Raw genomic sequence first — 11,740 nt, forward strand, 5'->3', positions numbered from 1 at the left:
CCTAATCAAAGGTGCATTCCGCCAGTATGAAGAACTAAATCAGAGGCTTGCTAATCTGGTTTTCGCATAGCACAAAGGCTGTTGATGAAGTCAATCTCCTTCATGTTTTACTGATTGTAATGTACTTTTCTAAGTTTATCTTTCTATAATTTCTTGTGAGAAAAGGCGTTGTGAGAAAACTCAAGTAAAAGCCATGAGTGGAAAAAGGCTGAGTGATACACTTGAGAGAAAATCCTAGAGTTATTTTCTAATTTCTTTATGTTGGTTAAGTGTCTTGTATCTTGTACCTGTTAGGTATCCCTTTCTTAGTTGGGTTATCACTAAAAGTGAATAGTTAGGTGTTAGCATAGCCAAAGTCAAGTTAGGATAGAACTTGAGTGTGAAATTGGTGTATGTAATACTTTTAACTATAATGAAAATTCCTCCATTGTTGTGGAGGAGACTGGACGTAGGTTGCATAGCACAAGGCAACCGAACCAAGATACATGCTGGTGTTAACTTTTCTCTTCTCTGTTGTGTTCTGTTTTTTGATATTCATGAGACAAAAATAAATTATCTCATAAATTTTCGCTGCTAAGTTCAAACAGAATCAGAATTGAAAGTTTCGTTTTAAAAAGGTCATAACAGCAACTAAAAAGGAAGGCATAGATTCAACCCCCTTCTCTAAGCCTACCACAACCTTCATCTCGCTCTCTCCATTATTCTGCATTCTCTCTCTTCCATTCTCTTAAGTGCCAACTATAAGCTCCATTGTCATTGACGAAATAATCTTCTCTTTAGTTTTTCTTTTTTTTTTGTTTTCTTTTTTCTCTTTTTTTTCTGGTCTTTCATTTATAATATTTGTTTTATAAGAGTAGATGGCCGCAAACCTAGAAGATAGAGAATAAAAAGCAACACAAAAGAAACCATAAAAATTCTAGTCACTTTGATCAGCTAAAATTGGTTTAGAATTTATGAGCACGGAAAACTTCGGGCTATAAATATCATGGAAAATGCGAGAAAATTACCATTTCAATGCCTTGCTAATCCCATACTTTGATTGTTTTTGTGATAGAAGAAAAAATTTAATAAGAAAAAGAGAAAATAAGAAAAATATATTTAAGTAATTTTATTTGTTTCAGTTTCTGACTTTTTGTATTTATATTAAATCAATTACGATACTGAAGCATAACTCAGTCCTATACACTTTACATAAATATGATATAAAGACTTAATTTTATCTCTGTTTCTCCATCTATCTCTCGATCTCTCTTCCAAACGCAGCCAATGTGATATATGAATTCAATGGAATAAAAATAATATCATGTCTATACCTTAGACCAATTCCTATTGATTAGGTTTATTTATTTTTGGAAGTAGGAAAAAGACAAGGTCTTTGTGGCAATGTGTAGTTTAAGTCACTATGTGGAGTATTTGGTTGGACATGTCTGATCTTTGAAGGGTTTGGATACCTTGTTCCAAATTTTTAATTAGGTAGCTGTTTTGGCCATGAATTTGGTTATGGCATTAGTTTTTCACATGTTTCCATTTATCATGCTTTAATATGGATTTGATTAAATTCTCCTAATATATGTAGTCCAATGTGATCGAATCCAGAGTCATCCCATCACTCGTAACGTTTTGTTTACTACTAGTAATGCTAGCAGCAATCATAATATATTAATAAAAAAATATTTTGTAACTTTTATTTAATTGATAATCATTTAAAAAAATGTGATACAGTTTTGGCTAGATTTATTATTATGAGTATACGTTTGTTGAATAATAAGTTTTTTTTTTTAACGAGACTATTTTTAAGGTTCTGAAAATCGATTTAAATTAGTTGGTTGAATTGTGAATGAATGACAAATATAATTCGATCTAACAAAAAATTAATTAATAAAAAAATTGATCAAAAATTAGTGAGTCAAACAGAATTGAATACAAAATTTGTCAATTTTTTTTTTTGTAAAATTGACCAATTTTTAAATAAACATAGAAAGAGAAAAAGATTAAAAGAAGAAAAATAAAGAAAAAAGAACGAGCAGATTCAAGACATGTGTTTTAATTTAGTTGCTAAAATGAGCATCTTGGTTCCTTTGATACTTGGACATAAAACAAACTGATGGTGCATATCAATAGGAGTGTATGCGGATCGGATTAGATCGGATATAGCCAGAAATTCGATCCAATCCACATAATTTTTATTGGATCGAATATAATATTTGTGTTTTTTATTGTCGGATCGGGTTGGATATCAGATATATCCGCATAATTAAATCTTTAATCATATTTCTATATAAAAAATTCAATAAAAATATTTCTTTCACATTTTTAAATTTATTTATTCCTAAAATATTTTTAATCAAACTTTTTCTAAATAACAAAAATAAAATAATACAATATATGAATAATAATTACTAACTAAAACATACAAACAAGTAAATATAATACTAAACATATATATATATAATTATTATTGTACGGATCTGTGAATCCACAAATTAGATATGTGGATCTAGAACAAATATTCACGATCTGATCAGATTGTATCCACAATTTTTAAATCGGATGCAAATATTTATGGTAAATCTGTAGATACAATCTGATCCAGAAACACCCTTACATATCAAAAGGTTTTGATAATTCAAAGCGAGTGAGTCGCATCCAATCTAAGCCGACGCAAAACAAGTCTAGACCCAGACCAAAGAAGAGAGAGCACCCACAACACAAGAAACACAATTAATTAGTTACTAACACAAAGACAAAAACACAGTTATCTCTCTCTCTACCCTCTCTCGTTTCTTGGGCCATCCACATTCATGGCTATGGCTTCACAAAGTATTCATCAATACCAATGGATGTGTCTCTTAATTTTTCTGTTCTACCTTTTGCCTTTTTCTTCCCTCCTCCAATTTTATTTTCCTCTAAACGGATTTCTCTTCTCTTTTCACTTCTAAAACCCTTTCTTTATTTTATTTATAAAGCTCTTTAGATTTTTTTTATATTGGTTGGACACTTTTAATTTTTTTAAATATTGCCATTATTGTTATCTCTAGAAAATTGTTGGTTTAATTAAATGCTGCTACAATTAAAGTGCACAACAGTTAAGATTTTATTGAGAAAAGAAAATATACATTTGTTTAACGTGAGTATGAGATCATAGTTAAGTACAGGTTTGGTATTATTTTCAAATTATAAAATGTACATTAAAATTATTATTAGTAGAATTCTTCAAAATTTTACTTTAATAAATATTTAAAAATTTAGATTTTGTATATTCTTTATAAAAATCAATTTCAATAGTAATCTAAGAGCACATATTAATTGAACCTTATTTATATTATTTAAAAATTCATTACTCTATTTTTTGTGACCTTGTAAAAATTGATCTAAAATAATGCATGCTTAACTTAAAACTTATACATTTTTACGTATTTATTATTTAAAGAGTGTTCATGTCACTAAATTTGCTAACTAGTTCAAAGTATAAAGAAAGTGAAAATATAAATTTATTTAAACAATTAAATGAATAAATACAAAAACACATCATGCGTGTTTAAACTTTTACTGCAGAATAATTAGAAGTAGAAAACATAAAAAATAATAAAAAAAATTTATTCACTTAACTTTATTATAAATTAGGTAAAAATTCAGGTGAAGTCGATTTCACGTAAAGTTGATACTTGAGAACCGTTAGATGAAAATTTAGTCAAATAAATCAAATCATCTAACGGCTCTCAGATATCAACTTCAAGTAAAATCCATTGCCTTGAGTTCCTACCTATAAGTTATTGTTATTACAAATAGAAACTCAAAAAATAAATGAAAAATCCATTCAAACAAAATCTTCTACAGATCATTCTATAAAAAAAAATTTCTACAGATCACTAAAAATAATTTTTATCAAAATCTTAAAGAAGTTTAATTTTAGTAAAAAATTGAGATAATTATAAATAGACCTAATTTACACGTACAACCAAAAAAATTCTTTTAAAAAATATTTTTTTTTTTACAATATACTAAAATTAGATTTGACAGTATCATGCTGGAATAGTGATGCATAGTAAAGTTTTTTGTATACTGTGTAAAAAATAAAAATTCTATAAATATATTGAATCATTTGTGATTTTGGCTTTCGCTCAAAGTGCTCTCTCCCTTCTCCATTTTTGCATCCTCTTCGGACACTCCGATATTCCATTGATCTTCCACTCTCTCAACTTCCAAAGTTTTGATCTTTTTCTGATCACCATCCACCCCATGTAACCATGTAAGTTATTGCTCCTATTTCATCACTTCCCTTTAAACGTTACACTTTCCTCTCTCAATTCCCCTATTTTTTTTATTTTTTTTTTTTATTTTCACTTCCATCCACTTCTATTATCTTTGTTGGATTTTGACGTACTTTCAGTTTCTACCCTTTCTTCTCTGTGAGTTCATTTTGAATTTCTCTTCGTGTGCGCGTGCGTGTGATTTGTTCTTTAAATGTTTATTATTGTTTTGATTTTTGAGTTGTTGGTAGTGTTTTTTTTTTCTTTTTTCTATCGTAATTGTGGAATGCTTGTTAGTGATTACTTTGAAAGACCAGGTTCAGTGGGTTCGGATTGGGATCTATGTGGGATCTCTCGGTTTCTGTTTTCTTCTTATTATATATTATTCTCATCTTTGCGTGGTTTTGTTTATAATGTTTATGCTGGTTAATATTGGTTTTTGTGCTTTTTTTATTTGTTTTTTTTTTATGTATATATATAGAGATTATCACCTGAGTGGCTTCTTCGTCCGAATAAAAAGGAAAAAGATTGAATTTTGACGCATTCCCAGAACATATGTTGCTTTTTTGAGTGGTGGCTAGCTATTTCATGGGTTGAACTTGAAGAATTATGGGTAGCTTTAGCGAATTCGAAGAATGTCGGTTTTTTGATGCTCAAGAAGATGTTGTGTCCATTGCAGATTCAGTATCTGATGGAACTGACACCCTTGACATCAAATCTACTTCCAATGGAAGAATAGGATTGGAGGGCTTTGACTATGATGTGTGGATTCGGAGCCCGAGGAGTGTTCGAGAGCGTAGGGGCAAGTTTATGAAGAAGATGGGACTGAGTGTGAATGGGATTGAGAATTCAGTGGATGTGGTTGGTGTTGTTGAGCAGGAAGAGGTGAGGGATAGAGTGGAGTATAGTAGTGGGGCTGTGACTAGAACTTGTGATGGTTTTGAAGAGGAGTTCTGTTCGAGTCGGTCATCTATGTCTTGTTTTTCCAGTATTGATTCTTCAAAGGAGTATGGTTTGGAGGAGAACTTGCTGTGCCAAGACAAGAATTCAGACAAGAGAGTTGAGTGTAATGTGGATCCAAAGGGGGAACAGAGGAATATGAGGGATGGTAGGGATGTGGTTCTGGATCGGTTGGCGAATACAGGGGAACCTGATGATTCTGAGAAACCCTCTGGGGTAACTCCTTCTTGGCAGACGAATGGGAATAAAAGGAGTTGGCTCAGAAGATTGCGGTCGTTTACATGTATGCTTGATAATCAAGGTGACAATGGTTTTGGCTCAGGATGTAAGCTTCAGAGAGTTAAGGTTCGGCAATGCAAGAAGCAAATGAAGGAATTGTCTGCTCTTTACATGAGACAAGATATCAAAGCGCATGAAGGTTCTATTACGACAATGAAATTCAGTCCTGATGGCCAGTATCTTGCAAGTGGCAGTGAAGATGGAGTTGTGCGCTTGTGGCAAGTGATTGAGGAGGATATGTCTAATGAAATTGACATTTCAGAAATTGACCCATCCTCCCTTTACTTTACAGTGAATAATCTCTCTGAATTGAAACCTCTGTTTATGGACAAGGAGAAAATCAACAAACTGAAGAGCATGAGAAAAACACAAGATTCAGCATGTATCATTTTCCCTCCTAAGATCTTCAGGTTGTTGGAGAAACCGTTGCATGAGTTCTATGGGCATAGAGGTGAAGTATTGGATCTCTCCTGGTCAAAGAATAATGTGAGTGAATGTCAAAAATTTTTGTTTTCTAGCAAAAAAAGGCATTCGCTTGCGTATGAAAATTGATTTGGTTCTTCTTTTTGATGCAGTATCTTCTCTCGTCATCCGTTGACAAAACTGTCCGTCTGTGGCAAGTGAAATCCGATAATTGCTTGAAAGTTTTCCCACACAGTAATTATGGTGTGTGCATTACTACAATTCTGTTCTGATTTTTGGCATTGTTGAACCATTTATCTTAATTTGTTCTTATTACTTCAAAATTTTCTTATGTTTCTTTTTGTTATTTGATAATGTTTTGTAGTGACATGCGTACAATTCAATCCCGTAGATGATAATTATTTCATTAGTGGATCTATAGATGGAAAAGTGCGCATCTGGACGATTCCTGATTGTCGTGTCATAGATTGGACCGACATTAGAGATATAGTAACGGCAGTATGTTATCGACCCGATGGCCAGGTAGAGCAACTCTTTCTTTTTACATGCTTTCTTCTATGGAAAGAAATACTATATAGAGAATATTGACATGAATTACCTGCTTTATACAGGGAGGGATTATTGGGTCCATGGCAGGAAATTGTCGATTTTATAATGTATCAGGTATAATTCTTTGGATATATTTTCCTCTAGTTAGACTACTTAGATGTCATTTAGTAGATTTCATAATATCTCATATAATTAGGATTCAAATTGTTATTGTGCCATGGTGGATGGGTGATTGATAGGTGGCTTGGTGGGCCTACATTCTGCACATGCTTGAAATAAATATTTTTTTTCTTTAGAATAACGATGACATATAATCATGGACAAACTGGTTATGATTGGATGTGAATGTCAATGGCTCCATTGTAATCACTTAAACACTTTAGCTAGGTACTCATTGCTTGTGTTTCATCTTTTGCTTGAAGCAGATAATCAGTTGCAGTTGGATTCCCAACTATGTTTACTTGCTAAAAAGAAATTTACTGGAAGAGGGATAACAGGCTTTCAGGTATTTTCTCTTTTTATTTGGCTTCTTGCATCAAATGAATAATTTTGGCTTAATTACCATTCATTTTTTGCTGTTCTATATAAGCTACACTTTATTTGGCTAACTGATTATATTTTATTTGTTTCAGTTTTTTCCACAAGATTGTAACAAAGTTATGGTTACCTGTGCGGATTCACAAGTCAGAATCCTTGACGGGCTTAATGTGATTGGCAAATACAAGAGTATGTTCGTTATCTTATTCTTATGCTTTACAAAGAATTGTTCTTGGATCTGTACTTCTGCACATTCTTTTAGGATTTTGTTTAGTTATTGTTCTGGCATTTTATTGGTTTAGCAATTATTGGTACATTCCTCTAATTTGCATTTTATTTCATACTATGTTTCTAAAATTCTTGTTCTGTTTCTATAGGCGTAGGCACAGGGAGCCCAATGAGTGCATCTTTCACTTCTGATGGCAAACATATATTATCAGCATCCGAGGATTCTAATGTATATATGTGGAATGTTAGTCAGGAGGAGTCTATTCCCATGAAAGCTAAGAAGATTTGGTCTTCTGAGCGGTTTTTCTCAAACGCTTCCATTGCAGTGCCTTGGCAAGGTTTGAAACCTCAGACCATGGAAAATGAACACCAATGGAATGTCCTAGATAAAACTTCACCCGAATCTGTACATCTTAACCCACCTGCTTCATTCTCCCTGGGTCAAGAGTATTTCTTGGAGGCTTTGCCTAAGGGATCTGCAACTTGGCCAGAGGAGAAGCTTCCAATTTCTAGCTCCAAGGCAAAAACGTCTACAATGCTTAAATCCGAGTACAGGTTCTTGAAATCTTCATGCAGGAGTACCTCTCGTTCTCATGCATGGGGGATGGTCATTGTGACTGCAGGCTGGGACGGTCGGATAAAGACATTCCACAATTACGGATTACCCGTACCCGTTTGAGAAGGGGGGGAGGGGGAGGTGAATTTTCCTTGGCATAAGCAAGCTGTCCTCGGAAAATTACATGGTGCTGATGTTGTTGGGAGTTGAGAGTGATGTTGACTTTGGCAGCAACTGTGACATAGCATGTCAAAGTCAAAGCCTAAGCATGAATTAGAGGAACTTTGGCTTTTGGAGGGGCCCCCTTCACATTGGTATCGCTGGTTGAACAGTGACAAGTGGTTACATTACTGTGGTTCAAAAATGTAATGTTGCTGGAATTTAGCAAGTTGCCAAGTTACATTGCCTTTTGATAGTCTAGAATCTGCTGGCCCCTAAAGGAGATGCAAATTCATGTGTTAGAAGCTTGGAAGGGGGTCCTATCAGATATTATTTTGATTATGTTGAAAGGACTGTGGGGCCTTCACAACACTCCATGCTTGCTACGATGAGTGGAGGAGATTCAAGCACTGCTGATTGAGGTTAACCTTGAGCAAAATTGCCATTTAGCAGAGAGAGAGCTATGTGTTTTCATCATTACATTATTGGCAGGGCTAACTAATTGGATCTCTTTGTCTGCCAATGTGGCCGTCGATCTCCTGGTGGGGCCGCCGGAATTGGACATCGGTGCCTTTTGCGCTCTCCGGTGATACAAACAATACATACAACAACCAATCTAATTATTGCTGCATTTAGTGGCTCCAAGCCTTTGGAAGCTGCTTCAATGCTCTAACAAAAAATCATTGCTAACAAAGAAATATTTCTGTATATCATCATCATCATCTCAATTTTAGGCTGAGATCACCTTTCATTAGGATCTTATCCTTTTCCAAATTGTATTGCCATTTTGGTGTTTTGAGGGATATATACTATGTAAGTAAAATTTTGTTGCCTTCGATTTATGAATGGAAACAGTGGTAAACCAGAAAGAAAGTTCTTTGTACATTTGCTCTCTTTTTGTTTCACAAAATAAATTGGAATTTTGTGAAAAGCAAACAACAGTTACTTGAAATCAAAAGGGTAATATTACCTACTAATATAAAGTGTTATTGGTGCACATAGGTTAATTGTTTGTGGTTGAGAACAAGAGCTAGTTCCTTTTATCTTTTGCGGTTCCAATTATTTGAATCATGTTTGGATTGAAGTATGGAATGACATTAACGTTTTGATTAGCAAGGAATGAAGCAGAAGATAGTGAGTGGTGACAGTGCACTCCAATTTTAATTATGAACCATGCAATTTTGAACAAAAAGGAATATGTTTTATGTTATTGGAAACAGGAATATGTGACACTCACGTGGAATGTAGTTATAATTGGTTATTTCTTTCATTACACTCTAGTTACTGTTTCTTAGATGAGAACTGAAGATTAAGGTTTATGCATTCAAATAACATTTTTAATCAATGATATCAATTTTCCAACAGAAATATCTTTTTACTAATAATTGTGCTAGAAAGTATTTTAAAACATGATATGCTCATTGGAGAATATAGCATCTAATCCAATCTTCTAATCATAAAGCGGTTTCATGCCAAAAGCATTTATTATTATTGTTTGGAGAAGAAACAAAACAAAATCATATCAATGAAACCTCCTTACAAAACTATATAAAGCAAAAACCACATGGTAATGGACACCATGAGCGCATATGTAGACCCTAGAGAGAGAAAAAATTAATAAAAATGAATGATTGATTTTTGGATTCATGTTATTAGCCTTCTACTATAATCTAATAATTGGGCTTTAATATGTTCACAATCAATAGTTAAGATTTTCTTTTTACATCAAAATCGGTAATAGCTGTTATATTTAAATTTTATTTTTAAAATAAAAATAGAAAAATTACAAAGTTTTAAAAAATAATTTGTTTTTATATCTAAGAAATACAATATATATTTTTTTATCTCTATCTTTTAGAAATAATATTTAAATGTAGCCTAATCAGACTAATTTTTTTGGCGGATATACATTTTACATTCATATCACTAAAACTCAAAAATATTATTAAAAATTATTGAAGTTATAGCACTTGAAAGTTGAAACAATTTGAATGGGATTATTCGCGCATGTGTTTACGTGTGTCAAATTTTCCTTTTATGATTAGAGAAACGATAGGAGGTATTATTAGTAAGATTTAAGTATTTTGTAGGTATATATTTATAAAATAATAATATTTTTTATTTTTAATATATTGGATGAAATTTTAATAATTTTTTTATGATAATTTAAAATATTTATAACTCACATGCAAGATTTTTATTATTAACCAATTTTTTAACTATCATTTTTATATTTTAAAATGAAATATATAATTAAAACTCACCTTTATAAAAATTATGAGACATACCTATTAAGAATCCCTAACCTATTATGATTAGGCCAATCGGGCTAGTAGAGAGTGTTACCCACCTATGAATATCGGTGCAGAGAACCAAAGCTAAAAGGTGCATTAAGCCTATGTTTCGTTGGAAAAAAAAAAAAAGAAATAAAGAAAAAGAAAATAAAAAAATTGAATAAATTTTTATTTTTTTTAAATGTATTTAAAAAAAAATAAAAAAATATTATACAAAAATAATTTTATTTTTATATTATAAAATATATTAAAAAAATAAAAGAATAATATTAGAAATAAAAAAAAAGAATTAATTTTTTCAATTTTGTTTTTATTGTTAAAAGAAAAAAAAATTAGTGAGTCTCACCAATATTTTTTATTTATTTTTCTTCTTCTTTTATTTCTTTCTTCAACCAAACAAAAAAAAATAACTATTTTTTTTAATTTCTTTCTTTTTTTTTCCTCCCATTTTTACCACAAACATTTTCTTCCAACAAACACAGCCTAACCGACGGAGGAAAGAACAAAAAGCATGACTTTGGATTAACTTCATAGAGAGATTTGTTTTGAATAAAAAATTACACGCACCCGACAAAGAAACATGTAACAATTTGTCCTAGCTTTCTATGTGATACACATCATGATTGTAGTTACTTCATTTTTTAATTGCCACTTTAATATTAAAAAATGACTACCACTTTAATGAAAGGCTTTGGGATTGATTATGAATCTCTAATTATATATTATTCTTATGATCTATCTCCATCAAGTGTCTTTTGATGTTTGTTTGATAAAAATATATGAATTGAAGTTACCATCATGCTAGGACAAAACAAAACAGCGATGTGTAATAAAAAGAAAAAGTAATAATAAGACCAATTTTTATATAATTAGCCAGTGAAAAACCAGTCAAAATTACAACATATGACTAAAGAGTTAGTCTATATTCCAAAGGAATGCGAATTCAACTATAGTCAATTAGGGTTTAAGATTTTTAATTTTAACTATAAGTTGTTACAAAAATAAAAATAATTATTTTTTATGCATATTATAAATAATGAGAATGGATATGATTAATGTCATGCAGAAGAATTTATACTGCATATTAAAGTTTAAACTCTTAAAAAATTATCAAATCATGCGAGGTCATTACAATAAAATTTAATAAAAAAATTATTAATTACATAAAAATATTTTTATATAAAAATAATATTTAAGATATTGGACTCATCCTTAAACGCTCCTTGCTAAGTATAGAGTGCTGCACACCTTGTTAATTTGTTAAATCTGAATTCTTCATTTATTATATTTTATTTGAATAGTTTGAATTTAAAATAAAACCTGTTAATCAGGTTAACCATTTTTTTTATAAATTTTAGATTTTTTTTGTAAATTTCAGATATTAGGTTGAAGTCCAAAATAAAATAATAGTATATAAATATTAAAAACAATATATTTGTATAAAAAAAAGTTACTGGACTTTAGAATTAAAATAAATGATACATAAAAAATAAGTTAAAAATTTA

The 11,740-nt window shown here is 31.1% G+C and overlaps 1 protein-coding gene across 2 annotated transcripts; it reads left to right on the forward strand.

Moving 5' to 3' along the window:
- The first annotated feature begins 4,130 nt into the window (after positions 1-4,130).
- Positions 4,131-8,819, forward strand: LOC107460518 (uncharacterized). 2 transcript variants are annotated; one of them, XM_052253513.1, is made up of 8 exons: positions 4,131-4,249; positions 4,734-5,975; positions 6,065-6,155; positions 6,277-6,434; positions 6,524-6,575; positions 6,887-6,966; positions 7,094-7,187; positions 7,376-8,819. In XM_052253513.1, the coding sequence occupies exons 2-8, from the start codon at positions 4,860-4,862 to the stop codon at positions 7,903-7,905; spliced, it is 2,121 nt and encodes a 706-aa protein (XP_052109473.1). In that variant the 5' UTR covers positions 4,131-4,249; positions 4,734-4,859; the 3' UTR covers positions 7,906-8,819. The 2 variants fall into 2 exon arrangements, with proteins under 2 accessions (XP_052109473.1, XP_052109474.1); XM_052253514.1 differs by having other exon boundaries at positions 4,930-5,975.
- The last annotated feature ends 2,921 nt before the right edge of the window (positions 8,820-11,740 follow it).

This window comes from Arachis duranensis, chromosome 8 (genome assembly GCF_000817695.3).
Source record: "Arachis duranensis cultivar V14167 chromosome 8, aradu.V14167.gnm2.J7QH, whole genome shotgun sequence".
Lineage (NCBI taxonomy): Eukaryota > Viridiplantae > Streptophyta > Magnoliopsida > Fabales > Fabaceae > Arachis > Arachis duranensis.